The 20285-nt window shown below is 63.5% G+C and overlaps 11 protein-coding genes across 11 annotated transcripts; 6 read left to right on the top strand and 5 right to left on the bottom strand.

Annotated features, from left to right (window-relative positions):
* Nucleotides 1–54: 54 nt before the first annotated feature.
* On the top strand, nucleotides 55–951 carry MICPUN_62596 (predicted protein; the record flags this gene model as incomplete). The annotated part of the gene is made up of 3 exons (XM_002504918.1): nucleotides 55–188; nucleotides 315–366; nucleotides 487–951. 3 exons carry the CDS (start codon nucleotides 55–57, stop codon nucleotides 949–951), a joined length of 651 nt encoding a protein of 216 aa, XP_002504964.1.
* A 2356-nt stretch (nucleotides 952–3307) lies between these two features.
* On the top strand, nucleotides 3308–5917 carry MICPUN_53423 (predicted protein; the record flags this gene model as incomplete). Its single annotated transcript, XM_002504919.1, has 1 exon — nucleotides 3308–5917. The coding sequence occupies one exon, from the start codon at nucleotides 3308–3310 to the stop codon at nucleotides 5915–5917; it is 2610 nt and encodes an 869-aa protein (XP_002504965.1).
* Nucleotides 5216–7388, bottom strand: MICPUN_109173 (predicted protein). Its single transcript, XM_002505219.1, has one exon. It carries the CDS (start codon nucleotides 7371–7373, stop codon nucleotides 5940–5942), a length of 1434 nt encoding a protein of 477 aa, XP_002505265.1. The 5' UTR covers nucleotides 7374–7388; the 3' UTR covers nucleotides 5216–5939.
* Nucleotides 7389–8347: 959 nt separating this feature from the next.
* Nucleotides 8348–8911, top strand: MICPUN_62599 (predicted protein; the record flags this gene model as incomplete). The annotated part of the gene is made up of 2 exons (XM_002504920.1): nucleotides 8348–8403; nucleotides 8509–8911. 2 exons carry the CDS (start codon nucleotides 8348–8350, stop codon nucleotides 8909–8911), a joined length of 459 nt encoding a protein of 152 aa, XP_002504966.1.
* A 100-nt stretch (nucleotides 8912–9011) lies between these two features.
* On the bottom strand, nucleotides 9012–10052 carry MICPUN_62600 (predicted protein; the record flags this gene model as incomplete). Its single annotated transcript, XM_002505220.1, has 1 exon — nucleotides 9012–10052. The coding sequence occupies one exon, from the start codon at nucleotides 10050–10052 to the stop codon at nucleotides 9012–9014; it is 1041 nt and encodes a 346-aa protein (XP_002505266.1).
* An 88-nt stretch (nucleotides 10053–10140) lies between these two features.
* Nucleotides 10141–10581, bottom strand: MICPUN_62601 (predicted protein; the record flags this gene model as incomplete). The annotated part of the gene is made up of 1 exon (XM_002505221.1): nucleotides 10141–10581. The coding sequence occupies one exon, from the start codon at nucleotides 10579–10581 to the stop codon at nucleotides 10141–10143; it is 441 nt and encodes a 146-aa protein (XP_002505267.1).
* A 2030-nt stretch (nucleotides 10582–12611) lies between these two features.
* Nucleotides 12612–14720, top strand: MICPUN_86310 (guanylate binding protein; the record flags this gene model as incomplete). Its single annotated transcript, XM_002504921.1, has 2 exons — nucleotides 12612–13313; nucleotides 13380–14720. 2 exons carry the CDS (start codon nucleotides 12612–12614, stop codon nucleotides 14718–14720), a joined length of 2043 nt encoding a protein of 680 aa, XP_002504967.1.
* An 86-nt stretch (nucleotides 14721–14806) lies between these two features.
* Nucleotides 14807–15217, bottom strand: MICPUN_62604 (predicted protein; the record flags this gene model as incomplete). The annotated part of the gene is made up of 1 exon (XM_002505222.1): nucleotides 14807–15217. One exon carries the CDS (start codon nucleotides 15215–15217, stop codon nucleotides 14807–14809), a length of 411 nt encoding a protein of 136 aa, XP_002505268.1.
* Nucleotides 15218–15361: 144 nt separating this feature from the next.
* MICPUN_62605 (ChlRe radial spoke protein 7-like protein) lies at nucleotides 15362–17269 on the top strand (the record flags this gene model as incomplete). Its single annotated transcript, XM_002504922.1, has 1 exon — nucleotides 15362–17269. One exon carries the CDS (start codon nucleotides 15362–15364, stop codon nucleotides 17267–17269), a length of 1908 nt encoding a protein of 635 aa, XP_002504968.1.
* Nucleotide 17270: 1 nt separating this feature from the next.
* On the bottom strand, nucleotides 17271–17805 carry MICPUN_62606 (hypothetical protein; the record flags this gene model as incomplete). Its single annotated transcript, XM_002505223.1, has 2 exons — nucleotides 17271–17604; nucleotides 17732–17805. 2 exons carry the CDS (start codon nucleotides 17803–17805, stop codon nucleotides 17331–17333), a joined length of 348 nt encoding a protein of 115 aa, XP_002505269.1. The 3' UTR covers nucleotides 17271–17330.
* A 290-nt stretch (nucleotides 17806–18095) lies between these two features.
* MICPUN_62607 (hypothetical protein) lies at nucleotides 18096–20192 on the top strand (the record flags this gene model as incomplete). Its single annotated transcript, XM_002504923.1, has 1 exon — nucleotides 18096–20192. The coding sequence occupies one exon, from the start codon at nucleotides 18096–18098 to the stop codon at nucleotides 20187–20189; it is 2094 nt and encodes a 697-aa protein (XP_002504969.1). The 3' UTR covers nucleotides 20190–20192.
* Between the last annotated feature and the right edge of the window lie 93 nt (nucleotides 20193–20285).

Below are 20285 nucleotides of genomic sequence, written 5' to 3' on the forward strand. Positions count from 1 at the left end.
GTGGCTTCGCTTGTTCTGGGCGCCGTCCAAAATCCAGCCCACACGACGGGTGCGATGCAGGCGACGACGTCGGAGTACACTGAGGGAGGGTTTGTGGTGAGGGCGCCGCCCGATCGCACCCTCCGTAGGGAGGTCCTGAAATGGATCCAGGGTCTGGACCTGTCGCATTCGCTGAGGAACGTGCGCAGGTGAGAGCAAACGCGACCCAGCCAAATAGCTTGTTGCATCCCGATTCGGAACACGACGCGGTTGACCGACAGCTTCACCCGTCCCTTCCCAGCCGCTGACCGCCATTTCTCCCTCTCCGCACCCAGGGACTGCGCGAACGGGTACATAATCGCGGAGATATGCAGCAGATACTTCCCGGTACGTCCCCGACCCTACCCGTTCGTACCGCGCCCAACCCCACTCGCCCAAGATTATTATGTTCGCCCTCCCCTCCGGCTCCCCTCACGCGCGCATCTCCTCTCCATCGTACCACCGCAGACCGAGGTCAGCATGCACTCGTACGCCAACGGGACGAGCACAAAGGTCAAGGAGAACAACTGGGACCTCATATCGCGCTTCTTCGTGCGGACTATGCCAAAGATCGCCCTGGACCCGGGCGCCATCGAAGGAGTCATGAGGGGCTCGCCGGGGTACGCGGTTGACATGCTGGAGATGCTGTACACCAAGTTCACCCTGAAGAAACTCCCGTCCATGGTACCGCTGATGGATGATTCGTCGTACGGCGGGCCGCTGGATTTGAGCGTGCAGCGCAACAGGGAGGTGTCGGTTAAGGGGGAGCTGTCACCCGGTCATCGGAAGCCGCAGACGTTGACGCGGCGCGGCGACGGGGCCGCGGCGGTCAAGTTCCAAGGGATCAAGACGCTGCCGCAGGAGACGGCTGCGGCGGCGAGAAAGAGGCTGGCGCTAGGAGTGATGCTAGACGCCGACGAAGATGCGTATTGAATTTGAGTGTTAGCTACTGTCCATGACGAGATGGGCGGAAGATGTCAACTTTGAGTGAGAAAGGATATTCTTCTAGAACCGCTCCCCTCATAAGTTTAGTACGGCGCGCGCGGCTGCAAAGAGCGCTACGCGAGCTCGGCGGTGTGGCCGCATAGTTGAATATCAGAGGCAAGATACTGCGGATGTCCGTGTAGTGTAAGCGCCGACGCGACAGGGACGATGGTGGGGCGGTACCTGGAGAGCGATCTAACGGCGCTCTCGCTCGAGGTCAGGCGCGGGGATGGCTTCACCGGGCTGTTCGCTTCCGGGTCGAACCCCGACCTTAGACGCGCCGTCGATCACGCCCTACAGACCGTTCACTCTCTCCCGGTCGATCCATCTACGATAGCGGGCGTGGAGGTGAGCCCCCGCGCGCCACCGACAGACCAACCGACAGATCCAAACGTTCAAGGTGCCAAGATCCAGCCTCCCGCTCACACGCCCGACTCTTCGCCCCCCGCCCTCGCAGGACATCTTCCGACCCATCGAGTTGGCGTGTTCGTCGCGAAACCCGAACATCGCCGCGTCCGCCATGACCCTCGCGCAGAAGCTCCTCGCCGATCGGGCCCTGTCCCCCGAGCAGACGAGGGCGCTCGCCGGGGCCATCTCGGAAGCGGCCAAGTCCGACGCGGGCGGGGACGTTACCAGGCTCAAGTGCGTGCAGTGCGCACTCGCGCTCGTCCAAACCGTCGAGGACGAGGCGACGACGGCCACCGCGATGTCCGCGTGCGTGAGGGTGCTTCGGGCGGAGAACGAGGGCGTGAGCGCCACCGCCGCGGCGACTACGCGTCAGGCGGCTTTCCACGTGTTCTCTCGCCTCCAACCGGACCCGGCGGCGATCGCGGCGACGCCCACGAGAGAGGGCGCGAAGGTCCCGACGCTCAACGCGCGGGCCGAGGCCGCGCTGTTGCTCTTCGAGGATCTGTGCGCGCTCGCGGGGGGTAAGGCGGCGCTGTGGCTGGGATTCGACGGAGCTTTCGCGACGGAGAGGGTGAAAATTTTCGCGTTGGACGCCGCGGCTGAGGTTGCGGCTAACAGCGCGGACCTGTTCGTGGACGTCCCCGCGTTTCACCACGCGCTGCGCCATAAGCTGTGCGCTGCTCTGGTCACGCATCTTCAGTCGTGGCAGAGGAGCGACGTGGAGGAGGTTTCCGCGCCGGAGGGCAGGGCCGTGCTTCGATGCGTGGGCGCGGTGATTGGGACGTTTCACGAAGCCGTGCCGGCGGAGACGGAGATGTTCCTCACCACGCTTCTCGCGTCGCTCGAGACGGAGATGGAGCCCTGGCGCAGGAGCTACACGCTGGAGGTGATCAAGGCTACGGTCGTGGACGGAAACCTGGCGCGCTTTCTCCACACGGCCTACGACGCGAGGGACGGGGACAGCCACAAGATGATATTCCGAGACTCGGTCCTCATGATGGTGCGGGTAACCCGCGCGGGACTGTCGCCGCAACCCGAGAGCGGCGTGGAGGATATCCTCGCCGCGGTCACGGTCCTGCACAGAATTAAGGGTAAAGCCGAGGACGTGGTCCCCGAGGACGAAGACGGCGCCGCGCACATAGCGTTCAGCGTGTTCCTCGCTTTGGAGGGCGTGATGGGCGCGGCGCATTCAATCGCGAGCCTCGCGACTGCGGCGGCTGAGGGCGACGCGAAGGCTGGCATCGAGCCGGACTCGGTCGCCGCTAGAGACGCGACCGAGATGATCGGGTCGTGCTCGGAGATGCTGCTGGAGACCTTGGAGACCGTCTTGACGCACGCGACGGGCGAGGTTCTGGTCAGAGATGTGCTCAGGGCGTTGCAGGCGATTGCGCAGGGATGCGGCGTGCTCGGCGCGACGGATGCCCGGGACGCGTTCATATCAGCGATATGCCACTTCGCCGTCGCGTCAGAAGTTGTCGTTCCGACCGTCATAAACATTCGGGACGCTGACGACGACGCGGAGGACACCGCGACGCGACCGTCGCCTCTGTTGAGGAACATCTCCGCCGATAGTTACGAGGGCGGGAGGGAACCCGCCAGCGCTTCGATTGTCGGGAGCGTGGTTGGCATGGGCCTGGGCGCGGTCGGTGCCGTGGGGAGCGTGGTGGCGTCGCCCGTGCGGGCTCTCGTGGGTCCATCGAGCGTGAGCATCGAGCCCGAGGTGAATCCGGCGCTGCGCGTGGTTCTCACCTCGAAGAACCTCCAGGCGTTTCGAACGCTCCTCAATGTGGCGCACCGACTCATCGATAGCTTGGGCGACGGTTGGGTCATGGTGCTCGAGACGCTGTGTTCGTTGCGGCGGATGCTGGCGACCAAGACGTCCGCCGTCGGTGCTGATATGGACACCACGGTGGCGGTGCTTCAAGTCGCGGAGCAGCAGCTGTTCGAATCGACCGCAAAGCTCGACGACGACGCGCTCTGTGCTCTGACGAAGGCTTTGGCATGGGCCAGCAGCGCGGAGCTGGGTCGACTGGGGGGTGGCGGCGGGAAGGCGCCCGTGAACGGATCGAAAGAGCGGTTGTTCATGCTCGAGCGCCTCGTGGACGTCGCGCTGATTAATTCCGGTCGCATCCATAAGGTATGGTCGGACGTGGAGGCTCACTTGCTTTCGTGCATAGAGAAGGAGCCATCCGCGGAGCTGTGCCGGATCGCCACGGCGTCGCTCGCCCGGCTTTGCGTTTCAGCGCTGGAGCTCCCCCGCACGCCCGAGATGGATTCACTCGCGTCCGAGGGCGAGACGGACTTCGAGACGGCGGTGTTACGTCCGGTGAGCACGCTCATGGCGCGCGCCGTCAGCCCGGATGCCAGGCTCGCCGCGCTCGATGTTCTCGTAAGCGTCGTCAACGGCGGCGACGGGATTGGTCGCGCGTGGTTTTCGGTTCTCCGGGCGCTTCGAGGCGTGGCGGAGCGCGGCGGCGAGGGCATCGCTCTCGCGTTCAGCGGCGTCAAGGTTATCGTCGAGGACCACATGGAGGATTTGCCCGATGACGTCTCGGGTGAGGTCATCGCCGCGGTCAGCGCGTTTGTGGCGCAGCGCGCGCAGGTGAACATATCCATCACGGCGGTTTCGTTGGCGTGGACCCTGTCGGATTATTTCAGCCGTAAGGTGACCGAAACGAAGGTCGGTAAGGAGGCTCTTGCTGAGCGCGGGATGATTCCGCTGCTGTCCGTGATGCGCGATGCGTCTATGGACCCCCGGCCGGAGGTTCGCAACGGCGCGTGTCGCACGATCACGTCCACGCTGGTATCAAATGGGGACAAGCTCCCCGCGCGGATTTGGCGAGGAGCGGTTTTCGATATTTGTTTCGGGCTGGTGGACGACATCAGGGCGGCGACAGCAGGTGCGAGCCAGGAGGAGCAGGTCGCGCCGGACATCGGCGAGCTGGATGGAAGAAAGATCCAGATGCTGGTGCATCACAGCAGAAACTCCGCGCGCAAGCAGTGGGACGAGACCGAGACGTTGGCACTGTCCGGCGTCGGCAGGTTACTTCGAGCGCATTTCGACGCGGTGGCGAAATTCGACGGGTTTGATAAGAGGTTCGAGTGGTACCTTCAGTGGGTCACTCAGTCCGTCGCTCAGGGTTCACCGGAGGTATCTTGCTCGGCGGTCAAATCGTTACAGACTGTGCTTGAGGCTGGCGGTTCGACGGGCATGACTCGCGCGCGTTGGAAGAAGGCGACAAAGGTGCTTATGACCTCCGCGAAAGGAATGAATGCGGCTGGATCGAAAATTTCCGGCAAGACCCGCTATGAGTTTATTGACGTCTTCGGTAAGGTATGGGCGAGTAAGCGAGCCGTTTTCGATAAGGAGGACGTTCAATCGCTGATTGGAGTGATAGATATGTTGGCCAGGGCTCCTGACGAGTGGCTGGAGAAGTCGGCCCCGCCGGCACGGGCGGGCAGGTACTCCACGCTCAGGGTTCAGCGAAGGTGCCTGGAGTTGCTGAGCGACCTGCCGCCGCTTGATCCGGCTGCGGTGGATTCGGGCGCGTACCCGCAGGCGATATGCCAGCTCCTCGCTTACGTCGCCGAGGCTCTGGGTGGAGAGGTGGCGGAGGCTGTCGCCAAGGCTGATTTTGCCTATCCCGGGACGGAAACCCAGCACGGGTCGATGTCGCTCGGGTTTGCGCAGGAGGCGTGCGAAGCGCTCGCGAAGATTTACCAGAGCGAACACGTCCCCAAGGATGACCGCGCGATGACATTCGCGGCAGCCACCAGGGTCATCTCCGCGGCGATGACGCACGCCGAAGAGGGGACTGCCGTGGCGGAGGCGTCCAAGGAACTGCGCGGCGCCGCGGCCAAGACATTTAGGGCTGTGGTGACGGGCGGCCTCGCGGCGGTGACCCGATCTTCGGCTTTTGAATTTCGCGCCGCGTCCGTCGCGGATGCGTGGGACGCCCTCTCCACAGCGTTCGAATCGACGCTCGCGGGGGAGAGGCGCGATCAAAACCTTGATAGGGACATGATAGCGTGCATGGCTGAGGCTGTGTCGCCGCACTGTGGATTCGCTGACGAGCACTCGCGTCGGCGGCTCATCGCCGCCGTCGCCGCGGATTCGTCGGTTTCGCGGATCTGGGCACTGTCAGCGCTTCACTTCGGGGGTGGACAGATGGGACGCATCGCGCTGCAATCTCTCGTGCCGACGTGTGAAGGGATTTTGCGGGCGTGCGACGAACCCGAGAAGGTTGCGTGCGTGCTAGACGTTGCGTCGTCTCTCGCGAGGGATCCATCCCGGCGGGCTGAATCGGAGCCCGCGCCGCAGTCGTCATCCTTACTCGGCTGGATCAAGAAGACCGTCGCGGGAGAGGAGAGGAACGATCTGAATCACCTCCGCGCAATACTCGGAGCACTTGGGCCGTGTGAGTCATCGAGTGACGACGTGATCAGGATGAAGGCTGAGAAGGTCCGGCGCGAGCTGACAGACGCGGTGGAGATTAGAAAAGAATGAGATTGGTCTTGTGATATTGCTGCTAACTAACGATGATGCTCTCCTTCGCCGCCGCGTTCTCCGTTTCTATCTCCTCCTCTGCCGCCGCCGCCGCCTGGGCTGATTCGCTCTGAATCTGCTTGACCTTCCTCGGACCCCGTCGCTTCGGCCGCTTTTTCTTGCCCTCCTCCTTGGCGCCCTCGACGCCGACGCGCGGGATCATGCACAGACTTGCTCGAACCTTTCCGCCCGTCTTATCGTCAGCCTCTTTGATGGCCACGTTGAGAGCCTCGACGAACTCCTCGGTGTCGTTCAGCTTGATGTTGTCCTTCTCCATGTTCAGGTGAGGGAGCAAGAGCGCGATCCTGTCCGGCTGCTTGAGCTTCGCGAGCGCCCTCCTCTCGTACGTGCGCACGGACTCGCTCGACACCCCGAGGAGGTTCCCGAGCGTCTTAAAGTTGGCGCCGCCCCGTGTCCCCATGCCCTCGTCATCCCGGAGCGCGCTCAAAACCTCGGCGCGTGAAGCCTTGAGCCAGTCGCCTCCTTCCATGGCCGTCGACGCGGCGGCGAGGCCAAACCTGTGTCTGAGGATGAAAGCCTCGCGGGGGAGGAGGGTCGAGAACACCTCCTCAAGGGCCATTCGCAACAAATCTGCATCCACGTCAGCCTCGGCCGTGTCCGACGGCGCGTTGAGCCCGGTGCCAAAGTCCGAGCTCTGCATCGCCGCGTTCAACGACGCTGCCTCGGCGACGGCATCGTCGGCATCCTCCCACGGATCGCCCTTCTTTGCGGTGGTCGCATCCATCGACACCGGCGTGCGAAACGCCCATACCTTCATCTGCCTGAGCTTCACTACGCTCCATCCGAGCCTATCCGCCAGCTCGTCTTCGGTCGGATCCCGCACCTTGATCTCTTTCAACTCGCGTGTCGCCTTCTTCATCTTCTGGATGTTCTCGTTGACGTGGATGGGCAGTCGGATAGTCCTACCGCTATTACCCACGCAGTCGATGACCGCTTTTTTAATCCAGAAGAACGCGTAGGTGCTGAATCTGTACCCTCGCTGGGGGTCGAACTTGTCCGCCGCCGTGGCCAGTCCCGCGCACCCCTCCTGCATCAGGTCCGATACCGACAGTAAGCCCCTGTCCGCGTCGTTCAGCTTGGCGTGGATATCGGCGGCGACGGTCCTCGCGAGCCCCACGTTTCTGGTGACGAGCACGCGCCTCGCCTCCTGGCCGGCGTCCACCCGTTCCTTGAGCTGCGCAGGCGAGGTGAAACCCATCGCTCGCGCGAGCTCGCGACGGAACGTGGGAGATGACGTGTCGCGACCGATCCCGGGCGTCACCGCGAGGGACGACGCGCCGGAGGTCGGGCCCCTCTTCTTCTTCTTCTTTCCGAAATCTACAGAGAACGGGTCGCCGGCGCCCTTCTCGTCCCTGAGCTCAGCCGCGATGGACTCCTCCGCCAGCTGTGTCGTCATGGCCTCGATCGTGAGCAATTCCTGGATGGCGGTCCCGCACGCCTGTTCCTCCTCGGCGGTGAGGTTGACGGTCGACTCGGTCATCCACGGTTTTCGGGCAGACGACCTCCGCCTCTGCTCTCGCCGCGCCTCCGCATCTTTGGGCCGCGACGTCCGTCTCGTAGCCGCCGAGGCCTTCTTCCTCGCCGCGCCGGCGTCGTCTTCGTCCTTGCTGGACCCCTTGCCGCTCGTCAGCGCGGAGTACCTCGGCCCGCCCCTGGCCCGAGCGGTCTGACTGGGTTTGAGCGCCACCTCCGGATCCTCGTCCGAGGATGACGAAGTGCTGCTCCCGCCAGCCTGATTGGACGCCGCGACCCGCCGCCGCCGAGACGACTCGGGCGCGCGGACCCATCGAGCCGCACCGCGAAGGCCCGAGGTGGAAGATCCCAGTCTCTCAGATCCGGGACGCGACACCACTGTCCATCGCACGCACCCGCCGTGGGCGGCCGCGGCGGCGAGCATGCCAGCTGACCCGGTGCCAGATAAGCAGCGCCTCCAACAGCTCAGCACGACGCGTTCCTATGCGAACACCATGAAGCGTCGACGCGCTTGCAGTTGACCGTTGCGAATGGACGGGGGTTCGATTTCGCCTCCCCGTGAGTTACCCTGACGCGAAAACGACTCGTCCACCGACGTCGAAGTCTCCGCGCACCGTCGACGCCGCCGTCTACGTGTGGCGCACGGACACCGCTGTCGTCATTCTTCGTGGCCTCCAGCGACCGAGACGAGGGGAGGATAAGAGGATGAAATGTAACTATTACATCATACGAAATTATCCATGATGTTTGCGATTGTATTATTTATTTCAAATATGAAAGAACAGAGCAATTAGTATGGCTCGTTTGATCTTGTGGTCTTCTTGTCTTCTCAGGAATCTTTTCAGGGCCTTTTCGCCTTTTTCCGCGTCACTTTAAACAACGCAACGCAACCCCAGGATGCCCGCCGTTGTCGCGACCAACGTGCGTGTCACGTTAGCCGGCGTCAAGTCCAGGTGCGCATCGTATCCCCGCCCGACGATTCGAACCTCTTCCGCGCGAACCCCGTCGTCCCCATGCGAACGCGTCGCTGACTCGTTCCCCGGATATACCTTGCTCAGACGTGGCCCTTTGTCCATCGCGCGCGCGGTGGTGAACCCTCGCGTCAAGCGCCGCGCGACTCGCGTGATCTCGCGCGCGACCGAGGAGGGTGAGGAGAAGGCTGAGGAGGCCGAGGTCGAGGGCAGCCCCGAGGAGCGGGTGTCGAACGCCATGCAGGAGTTCGCCGAGGCTGGCTTCCCTAGCGATGAGGACGACGCGAAGGATCCCGTGAGCCGGACCAAGGCGATGAACAGCGCGGTGGATGACCTCTACAGTCTGATGGATTCCGAGGTGCAGGTGTTGAGCGAGGCGTTCGATCTGCTGGAGCAACTCGGCGTTAAGGGGTTGGAGAAGCCGCCCAAGTCGCTCAGGAGGGACGACAAGAAAGAAACAATTGAACTCGAGAAAGACGAAGACCAGTGACGTTGGAGCCGGTTCACAACTTGCATCTGTGATGATATTGTTTTAAAATACGCGTCGACGCAAAACGCGACCCGGTTCCCCCTACAAAGCGGTATGTACATCACTGTTTGGGGGGCAGCTTCCCCTGCGCCAGCCCCGCGAGCACATCCTTTTGGCGCTGCGACTGGAACTCCTGCATCTCCACAAACCCCTCGATGAGGAACCCCGCGAGCTCGTACCTGTTCGCGTCCAGCAGCGTGAGGTCCTCCACGAGTTTGTCGCTGAAGTAAGTGTACCTGCGTTGCGCCTTGGTAAACTGTTCCTCCCTGTGCGGCACCTTGGCCGGGTCCTTAGCGAACTGCCGCGCCTTCTGCAGCTTGCGCTCGTACGCATCCATGTCCAGCATGTAGTGCGTCCTCTTATCCACGCACTGTTGGTAGGCGGGGAACTCCTCGCACAGCTGTCCGACGGGCTTGTTAACGCTGTTGCCGAGCTGTTCGAGGCACGCCGGGCGCACGTCCTGGTCCATGACGTCCATGACCTCCATCAGCTGCCTGGCGCGCTCCACCACCGCCCGCCTCGCATCCGCCTCCGGACCCTCGCCGAGCTCAATCGACGTCTCCGCCAGGGAGGCGATGTGCGAGGCCATGGACTTCGCCGCGTCCGCCTGCTCCTGGATCGCCGCCGCGAGCCTTTTACCGTCCGTCTTGATCTTGTTGAGCAGGAGCTCCTGTCGCTGCACCCCGGCCCAGAGGAGCTCAAAGTCCTCGTCGTGGTGTTTCTGCGCTTTGCCGAGCTTCACCGCCATCTGCTGCGACGTCCTCCTGCGTGATCCCTTCACCTTGTACCACATCGATGCCTTCGCGGCTACCGGATCCGGGATCTCGACCCTGCCCGTGGCGGGGTCGATGGGCCCGGGAGCGCCGAAGATCTTATACTTGAGCGTCTGCGACAGGGTGGGCGTGGAGTACCTGGGGTCGGGCGGCGGCGTGATCATGATGCCAGGCACCAGGCTGGGATCCTTCGCCCCGGACTCGTCTTGGAGCTGCTGGAGGAGCAACTTACCGCCCTGCTTGCGAGCCGCAGCCTTCGCGCGGTACGCCTGGACCCTGTGGACCATCCTGTTTGTCGCCGCAGACAGCTGCGCCATCGTCTTCGCCATGATGCCCTGGGGAGGAGGGTCCCTGCTGAAGCTCGCGCCGTGCGTGCCATGGGAGTAGGTGGACCTCGCGGGAGACATGGGCTGGTGGTTACCGCCAGGGGAGGTGGGAGGGGTCGGGCCGTTGCCGTTCAAGTCGACCGAGATGTCCGCGGGAGGCGCCGGGGACGGCTGGGCCCCGGAGGGCTCCCTCCAAGAAGGGCTCGGCTGCGGGCTGACCGAGCTCTTGACGGGCTCTTCGGGCAGGCCCCCGACAGGGGAGGAGTCGAAGTTGGCCTGGTCGCCGGGACTGCTCTCGACGGGCGACGCGACCTGCGCCGAGGCGCGGGGCGAGCCTGGGATGCGGGGATTGGGAATGGCAGGTCAGCGTGAAGGTCAGCGCCAACAGAAATTTCGGCCTTTGGCGAAAGAAAAAATAACCAACGGCCCGAAAAATGGGAAACGCGGCCCAAGACGCCGGGGACCGCGAACCCGGCGCGAGCGGTGAGGGTTGGCTCGTGGCCGTCGGCTCACCTGCTGTGGCGGTCGCCATGGTGTTTCACGATGTGCACTGGGCACGGAGTAGTGTTCCGGACAGGGTGCGCGCAGATCTCCAAATCGAAGAAACCGGTAAAAATGGGGGAAAGATTTTTTGTGGTCTGCTGGCAGATCGGATCCCGTGACGCAAAAATCCGGTTCGACCTCAAATGGGAAACTGTCTGATGGGATCTGACTGGAACACGTAGCAAAAAAAACGTAGTCTATAGAAAAAATGCTCACGAAAGAGATTGCACGTCGGTTCAACTCGATTCGAGGACGTTCGACTCTCGCCCGGCCCGCCCGCTGGAAAATTCGAAAAAAAATTGACAAGATGACGCTCGTCGGTGCCGAGTGGCGCGCACAACAGTGACGGACCTACCATGGTGTCCGCGGCCATCGAGATCCCGGCCCTCCCCGAGGAGCTGGCGACCATGAAGGACGAGGGAAACGAGTTCTTCCGCTCCGGCGAATACCTCAAAGCCGCCGGCTCGTACACGAAGGCGATCAAAGTGCGTCCCCGGCTTTGCCAAAAAAGGCGGAGATCTTAGATTCGTCCGAAGATCCGTCACTGACACACCCCTTGTTCCTCCCCATCGCACCAGAACGCCGGTAAGGACGCGACTGAACGAGTTGAACTCGCCCCCGTGTTCTCGAACCGCAGCGCGAGTTTCCTGAAGCTCTGCAAGGTACGCCAACTCACCCCCTCCCCACGCTCCCGAGGGTCAAACAAAAAAGTGCCCTTTCTGCGGACGTGCCTGAAGTCCCCGTGCCCCAACAGATCAAGCAGGCGCTGGCCGACGCCGACGTGTGCGTCAAGCTCCGCCCCGACTGGGAGAAGTCCCACTTCCGCCGCGGCATGGCCCTCGAGGCCAACGGCGAAGACAACGACGCCATCGCCGCGTTCGAAGCTGCCCTCAAGACGGCCACCGGCGCCAGCAACCCCGAGATCACCCGCCGCATCAAGCACCTCAAGGCCAAGATCCGACCCTCCAACATCCACGTCCCCAAAGCCAAGGTCCCGACCAAGTCCGACGTATCCAGCACCAGCACCGGACCCGCGGGCGACCCGAAGTGGCTTCTCACCGCCAAATCCCCGGGCGAACCGGTCGCGGCGCGAATCGCCGCAGTGAACCAAGTCGGCGGTTGGCTCCAGTCGCACTTGGAGCGAGCAATCAGGAAGACCCCGGGGGAGAGCGAGTGGTTCTTCGAGGACAAGGAGGTGGTCGCCTACCTGGACGCGGGGGTGTACGGTTCCATGCTGGACGTGCTCACGCACACCGTGTGGTCCATCATCGACGCGGAGCAGAAGGGTACCGAGGAGGGGGCGCTCAAGGCGAAGGCGGGCGCCGACCTCGCCGGCGCGGCGGCGGGCGTCCTTCACAACCTCATCCACCCCTCGCTCAGGGCGTGGAACACCCGCGGGCAGACCCAGGCGCTGTTGATGACCTTGCAGCAGGTGCTGCAAATGCCCGGGTGCCCGCTGATGCACGAGAAGGGCGTGAAGGTGCAGCAGAGCGACGAAGTCCGCCAGTTCACCGCGCTCGCCGCCAAGATCCTCAGCAACCCCGGCGCGCTCGCCGTTCTCACCGGCCACCACACCATCGCCAGGGCCCGGCTCCAGCTGCTGCGAGCCATCGTGCAGAACGGCAAGAAGACGGACGAGAAGGCCACGGCGCAGTTGCAGCAGTCCGCGATGGCGGTGGTGCTGCTCCAACGGTGCCGCGTGGCGGGTGGGTACGTCGACGGCTCGCCACATCCCGCGTGGGAACCCGTCCTCGACAGGTTGCTCGACGACGAGGGCGCGGACGAGATGCGGGCGGAGGCCGTGGCGGTGTTCGAGCAGCACAACCTTCTCGCCTCGGCGTTCGTCAAGTTCGGGTTCGAGGGGAGCGTGGGGCTTTGATTGACGCCATCCTGTAAGGCGATGTAATAATGATTTTTGCGTGAGTGCTCTGCCAGAACTGCAGCCCGAGCCTGCTGAAATTTTTACCGTTCGTGAGCGTCCGCCCACCGTCTCCGCCCCCACTTCACACGCGCGCAGCCATGAAGAGGACGGTGAGCGTGCTCGCGGTCCTCACGCTGCTCGTCGCGTCGGTCGGCGCCGTCCCGCACGCGGACGATGCCGACGCGCGGGGACCCCGGTCCCTGCTGCAGCGCCTGCGTTCGGGGGGTACGGTTCCCAGACGATACGGTGGGCACGAGGTTAACACCGACGGGCGAGCCGCGCGGAGTGGACGCCGTCCCTTCCCGATCGTCCTCCCCTCGGAGACGGAACGCACTAAGCTGACGCTACAGCGCGAGGGCCTCGACGTGTTGCGGGGCATCAAGGGCCCCATCGCGCCCGTCGTCGTCATCGGTCCCTATCGCAGTGGCAAGTCGTTCCTGCTCAACCAGATGCTCGGGGTGAGCTGCGGGGAGGGCTTCGGCGTGGGTCACACGCGCAAGACGGAGACCAAGGGCGTGTGGGTTTGGGGCGAGCCGATGATGGTGGACGGTGACGAGGTGAACGTGGTGTTCGTTGACACGGAGGGCTTCGAGGCGACGGGCATGAGCGACGCCTACGACGATCGCATCTTTGCGCTATCCTCCATCATGTCGAGCGTGTTGGTCTACAACCTCCCGGAGACGGTCAAGGAGGGGGACATCGAGAAGCTATCGTTCGCTGTGGAGCTCGCGCAGGAGTTTTACACCAGGGCCAGCGCCAAAGGAGGCGGAGACGGCGGCGGAGACGGCGCATTCCACGCGGTCGACGCGGGAGGAGGGTACGAAGACGACGAGGAGGATGAGGCGGTGGGCGCCGACGCGAGCCAGCTCGCGTCGTTCCTTCCCCGCAGCCTCGTCTGGCTCATTCAGCGCGATTTCCTCGAGGGGTCCACGGTCAACCAGATGGTGAAGGAGGCGCTGCGATCCGTGCCGAACCCGAGCCGGGACACCCACGTGGATGAACTGAACCGGATCCGCGAGTCGCTCCGGGCCCTGGCGGGGAACTCCACCGCGTTTGGCCTGAGGCAGCCGCACCTGGAGCGCACCAAGCTGTGCGAGCTCCGCGACGACGAGCTCGAGCCCGCGTACGTCGCACAGAGGGACCAGCTCAAGGGGATCATCGCGTCGTCCGCAAAGGCAAAGGCTCACGTCGACGTTCCGGGGTCTGCGCCGTCACTCGGTAATAGCGGTCTCATGACCGGACCTTCACTCGCCGCGCTCATCGAGCGATCGGTGACGGCGCTGAACGAAGGCGACTTTCCCAGCGCGGGTAACGTGGTGGATTCGTTCAACAGGGACGCGCTGGAGCGTCACATGGCGTCTTACGCGTCGGCCATGGACGGAGTGCGTTTGCCGGTGGATGAGGAGGCGCTGACCTCGACGCACAGGCTCGCGGCGGCCAAGGCGGTGAAAGATTTTAGGCGCGATAGGTTCGGCAGGGGTGCGGTGACGACTGCGGCGCTGCGTCGCAAGCTGGGCGAGATGCTAGAGCAGCGGAAGGAGAAAAACGCGTTTCTGTCGGGGAAGGAATGCGAAACACTGGCGACGACGTGCGAGGAAGAGCTGGTGAGTTTACAGACCATGCGGCTGCCGTCGCTGCGAAAGTTCGACACCAGCTCCAAGGCGTGCGAAGATAGGTGGAGCAAGCGTTGCGTGGGTCCCAGCAGGGAGACGTACGGCGCGAGGATCAAGCGGAGCATGGCGAGGGAACGTTCTTCGTTTCTCCAAAACTACAACGCTCGGCTCCTCAACGGTTTGCTGATGCTCTCCATCGGCGGCATCGTGACCTTCAGGTTTCTGTACACCAGCGCACTGGGCGAACTCGTCGCTTGGTGTCTGTTCATCTCCCTGGAGGTTGGACCCAAGCTGTACCTCGGCGGGGACGGCATGTTCGAATCCAGGTGGTGGACCACGGCTGTTCAGTTTTGGGAGGTTGCAGTGTACAATCAGCTCATCGACATGGACAAGGTTGGCCCCGTGCTGCTGTGCGTCGCGCTCGCTGCGCTGGTGTACGTCAGGGTCCGACGGTGCGTGCAGTGGCTGAACGGGTGTTGCCCGTGCATCGTGCGCAATTGCTGCTGCACGTCTCTGCTTGGCATACCCAACGCGAGGCCAAAGGGGAAGCGGAAAACCGACGTGAGTGGACGAACGCGCGACCTGGACGTCTGAGACGATCCCTAAATCTAGCTTACTATCTTCAATGCTCGGCGCGTATTTCGCGGACGTCTATCTGATTGTTCTATTATCGTGCAGCCTCACTGGGGAGGCGGCGGGCGCGGGGGTGGGACCCCAGCCCCCGGCGGTGGAAACCCTGCGTAGTGTGGAAGATACCCGGGGACGAAGCCCGGGGGCATCATTGGCGGAGGATGCCCCATCATCATCGCCGCGGGATCCATCATCGGTGGTACACCACCGCTAGCGGCCATCTGATGTTCCTGCCACTGCTTCATGTACAGCTTCTGCACGTGCTGCACGTCCATGTCCCGGACCAACCCCGCGAGGTTGAGGAGCTCGTCGGGTCCAAGGATCCCCCGCAGGAGCTCGAGAAAGCGCTCGACCTTGGCATTCTTCGCGTTCTCCTTCAGCACCCGCTGCCACGGCTCGAGGTCCTCGTCCGCATCCTCGCCCAGGATCCAATCGTAGGATGAACCCTGCGTTGACGTCATCAAACACTGTGCCGCGCCACTCGAAATAAACTTTCTGACCGAGCTGGACGCTGGAGAGGAACTGAAAAGGGCGGTTTGGCAATCGCGAGATGCCAAATCCGGTCGCACACGGGCACTCGCTCGGGCGGGTTCAAGACGGTTACGATGACCGTCGACCCTGTGCTCGCGGACCCTATTCCGGTGGACCATTTTTTGGCGGAGGGCCGGCGCAAACTCGCGGAGAAGTACCTGGACACCAAGATGGTGGCGTTCAGGTTCGAGGGCGAGATGGACCCCGATCCGATCCAGGCGCCCCTCACCTCGCACCACCCCATGCGCGACGTCGTGTCCGCCATGGAGCAGGAGGTGTACGCGTTCCGCCCCGAGCTAATCTTTCCGTTCATGCGCGATGCTCTGGCCAGGTTCCCAGCGAGACTTCCCCCCGAGGCCGCCTACCAGGGCCCCCTCAACGACGACGAGTACGACGAGAAGGTCCAGACCTGCGTCGCCAGGCTGGTGGAGTGCGTGACGCTGGAACGACCCGAGGAGCCCTTCGAGTGGCTCGACGCCTGGCTCGAGGAGGAAGCCCGACTGGAGGAAGAAGAGGCGGAGAGGTCGGCGCCCACCTTGGAGCAGAGCGTGGAGGAGCTCGACATGGCGTCGATGACCACGGACCAGCTCGCGTCGTTTGCGATGGACGTCTTCCTTCGATTCGACGCGGACAAGAACGGAGTGCTGGACGTGTGGGAGTTCAAGGAGGTCCTCAAGTCGACCGCGCTCAACTTCAGCAAGGAGGAGATACGGGAGATCATGGCGGAGTCCGACGCGGACGGTAACGGAATCATCGACTATAAGGAGTTCCTGCCCATGTTCGTCGAGCTGGTCACGTCGCTCAAGTCGGCGCAAGAGATCAAGCACCTCAGGGACGAGGAGCGGGAGGAGACCAGGGAAGAGGTCGAGACCCTGTTCATCAAGGGCATGACTCAGGAAGAGTTGGAGCGGAAGATGCAACGTCTGTTCGCGATGTTCGACGAGGACGGCAACGGAACGCTGGACCCCGAGGAGTTCCAGCGCGCGCTCAACTCGGCGGACCTCGGCCTGAGCCGGAAGGAGATCAACATGCTGCTCGGCGAGGCGGACGTCAACCACGACGGGTGCATCGAGTACGAGGAGTTCGTTCCCGTGGCGTTCAGGGTGCTCGTGGACAGGGCGAGAAATAAGCAACTGGAGAACGAGGCGCTGGCTTCGGAGGACGGTATCACCGTCCTCCTCATCGACGCCTTCTCCAAGGTGGACCCCGACGGCTCTGGCGTTTTACACGTGCAGGACGTCAAGAAGTGCCTCAAGCGACTCGCCGAGCGGGAGGAGATCCAGCTGTCACGGTCGCAGATCGTCTCCATCATCGCGGACTGCGATGTAAACCCGGACGACGGCACCGTGCACTACCTCCGCTTCGCGCCCGTCGCGTCCGGCGTGATCCACGGCATGATTGACTTCTCGGCGCAGAAGCTGCGGGCAGAGGCTGTCGCGAGTTTAGCGTCCGAGGATACCAACGTCGGTCTGATGCGGGGCATGTCTAACGAGGAGGTGGAGCGCATCATGTTGCGCGCGTTTCAGGCTGCGGATGTCGATCACAACGGGGGGCTTGACAGGGAGGAGATGCTGGTGGTCCTCAAGTCGGTGGGCGCCGAGGAGCTCGGCTTGGAGCTGCACCAGATCACGGCGCTGATGGTATCCGCCGACGAGGACGGCGACGGCCTGGTGGACTACCGGGAGCTGGCGCGCTTCATCTATGACACCCTGCACCAGCTGGCGAGGGAGGACATGGTCAGGGACAGGGCGTTCAGGCACGCCGCTGGCGCGATCAAGAGCAGGGAGGAGATCTTGGACGTCGTGGACGACTCCATCGTGATCAGCGAGCTCTCCGGCGGGGTCGCACAGGCGCCGGGGGAGTCGAGGACGCCGCAGTGGCAGGGTCCCGACGGCGTATACGCGGTGGGGGGCAGGGACGGAATCTCGGCGAGACGGAGGCAGACCGACGATCGACACATGGTGGATCGAACGCATTCGTGACGTGATTCTTAGGCAGGATTAATACAAGATGGAGTCAATACGTGGGTCGGGCGGATCGGTCTCACTGGCCGATGTAACCGGCCGCCCCTGCCACAGCTAGGATCACGAAGGGGAAAGTGATGCCGAGGATGCCCACGATGGCCATGGGATCCTTGAACGGGTTGGCACCCTCCCTCTCCATCTCGCTCAACCAGGCCTCCTTCTCGTTCTCGCGGAGGATCTTGGGCTTCTTCTCAGCCATGGCGACGACCCGGAAGCCGCGGGAGGCGCGCGCGGAGACCTTGACGGAGCGGGGAGCGATGCTCGCGGCGACACGGTTGCGCGCGGCGATACCCCTGCGATCGATCGATTGGGAAATGAGCGAGGCGTCAGCGTCGGCTCGATCGGCGTCGCCAACTTTATCCCCCGGCTGACGAGGCTCACAGGCGGTGATTTCGGTGCCGAGCGGGACGGGAAGCTCACCTGGTGGAGGCGCGCTCGGGACGGGCGGCGGTGGCGGTGACGAGAGTGGCGGTGGATGCGACGGCGAAAGACATATTTCCTGTTCGTTCGATAAGGTGTCGACACTGCGTGGCGTCTAGGTGCGTTCGAAGCGGCCCGTGGCAGCTTTTGCAGGCCAGCTCAGCTCTTCTCGGCCGTCGACGTGGGCCGTTCACAGCAATTCACTCGCGTGACTCAAAAATGACGGTCTAAAAAATCCTCCAATACAGGCGCTGGCAAAATTTTCACACGCGGGTGTTCAACGTCCTTCAGCATTCGTCGGCGCAAATTTGTCCAGATCCTTGGGCACACCCGGGCGCGCAGGGGAGGGTCACGCGGAGCCAAGATGGGTTCCAAGAAGAAGAGCAAGAAGGAGAAGAAGGAGAAGAAGTCCAAGAGCAAGTCGAAGAAGAAGAGGTCGAGGCGCGAGCCGTCCAGTTCCTCCTCATCCTCGTCGGACTCCTCGGACTCGGATTCGGAGAACAGCGAGGAGCAGCGAAGGCATCGCGCGGCGAAGATGGCCAAGAAGCTCGCCGCGCGGCTGAAGCAGGGCGAGATCGCGGGGTACACCGACAACGTGAACCCCTTCGGCGACGCTAACCTCACGGAACGGTTCGTGTGGCACAAGAAGATCGAGAAGTCCCTCGTCAACGGCGTCGACCCCAAGGAGCTCGGTTTGAAGGCTGAGAAGCGGCGGCACGAGGAGCGACTCAAGGAGATCGAGAAGGTGAAGATGCAGCGGGAGCAACGGGACAGGGAGCGCATGGAGAAGGAAGAGGAGCGCGAGATCATGCAGAGGGAGGAGGCGCTCATCGAGGCGGTCGAGCTGGAGAAGAAGGAGGAGGAGTTCCATCTCCAGCAGGCCAAGGTGAGGAGCGAGATCAGGGTGCGCGAGGGTCGGGCGCGGGCCATCGACCTCGTGTCCAGGAACCTCCACTCCGAGGACGGCGATGAATTCGACGAATCCGTCCACCCCTTGGCCATCTTCGACGGCCTCACGCTCTCCGAGATGGACGAGCTCCTGAACGACGTCAAGACCTACCTCGACCTCGACCACAAGGATGAGCGGCACAAGGCGTTTTGGGCCAACATGCTCGTGGTTGCCAACGCCGAGCTCGACGAGGCGCGGCGCAGGGACGAGTACGAGCGAGCGCGTTCCAGGGGCGAGGAGGCGTTCGGCGCGATGATGCCGAACCAGGGCGTGCACGAGTCCGTGGAGGGTGACGTCCGCGAGATGCTGGAAGGTAAGACTCGCGTCGAGCTGGAGGAGTTGGAGGGCGACGTCGAGCGACAGCTGGCGACGGGCGAGGAGAGCGAGTACTGGATCGCCGTTCTCCAGCGCGTGAAGGTTCACAAGGCGCGGACGTGGGTCGATGACGTGGACGCGGGCTTGCGGTCCAAGCGCGCGGCACTCGCACCCAGGGACGTGCCCCCGCCACCCTTCAAGGATGGGCGGGCGGCCACCAACCAACCACCCACCACGGCGGATGACTCGGACGACGAGGACCTCCTCGGAGCCGACTTTGGCAAAGCCGCCGCGGACGCCGGGAACGCCTCCGACTACGAAAACGAGGACGGAGGCTTCTCGCCGCGCGCCGTGTCGCCCGAGCCGATGTCCCCGGCCGGCGGCACGCCGAGGGAGGGCACCCCGACGCGGTCCTTCTCCCCGGAGGCTATCCGCGCGAGGGAGGACGAACCCGATTACCTGGACGTGGTTGACGAGGACGAGGACAGGCGCGAGCTGGAGCGGCTTCGCGCGCTGCAGAGGGCGAAGAAGCTGGGCAGGTTCAAGGAGGCCGCGGGTCCGGGCGCCACCGCGGGTGCCACGGAGCGCGCCACGTTCGACGCCTTCAAGGAGGGCGCGCAGGAGGCGGCGGCTATGTCGGGCGCGGTGATCCAGAACCTCACCGCCGACGCGGGCGAGGCGGTGGAGGCGGCGCGCGCGAAGGAGGAGGCGAACGCGCGCGCGTCCCGGGCTCTCGCGGAAAGGATGATGGGCGACGGCGCGGGAGAGGTGGCGTTCGCGGGGGAGGCTCCGCTGGAGTCGCAGGTGTACTGGTGGCACGACAAGTACCGACCCCGCAAGCCCAAGTACTTCAACCGGGTCCACACGGGTTACGAGTGGAACAAGTACAACCAGACCCACTACGACCACGACAACCCGCCGCCGAAGACGGTGCAGGGGTACAAGTTCAACATCTTCTACCCCGATCTCATCGACAAGTCCACGGCTCCGACGTACACCATCATGCCGGACGGGAGCAAGCACGGCGAGACGTGCATCCTCCGCATCCACGCCGGTCCCCCGTACGAGGACATTGCGTTCAAGATCGTCAACAAGGAGTGGGAGTACGCGTCGAAGAAAGGGTTTCGGTGCTCGTTCGAGCGCGGCATCTTCCACCTCTACATCAATTTCAAGCGCGCGAGGTACAGGCGTTAGTGAGACGGGGAGTAGCCTTTGCAATGAGACGAACGCGTCGACGCACAAACATCACAAACCAAACACGTTGCAGCTGTGGGCAAAAGACAGCCTCCG

The sequence above is a fragment of the Micromonas commoda genome, chromosome 11, assembly GCF_000090985.2.
Source record: "Micromonas commoda chromosome 11, complete sequence".
Lineage (NCBI taxonomy): Eukaryota > Viridiplantae > Chlorophyta > Mamiellophyceae > Mamiellales > Mamiellaceae > Micromonas > Micromonas commoda.

Bases quoted from the DNA above. Each gene is read 5' to 3' on its own strand.
- MICPUN_109173 (XM_002505219.1), bottom strand. From the start codon at position 7,373: ATGACGACACAGCTGGCGGAGGAGTCCATCGCGGCTGAGCTCAGGGAC.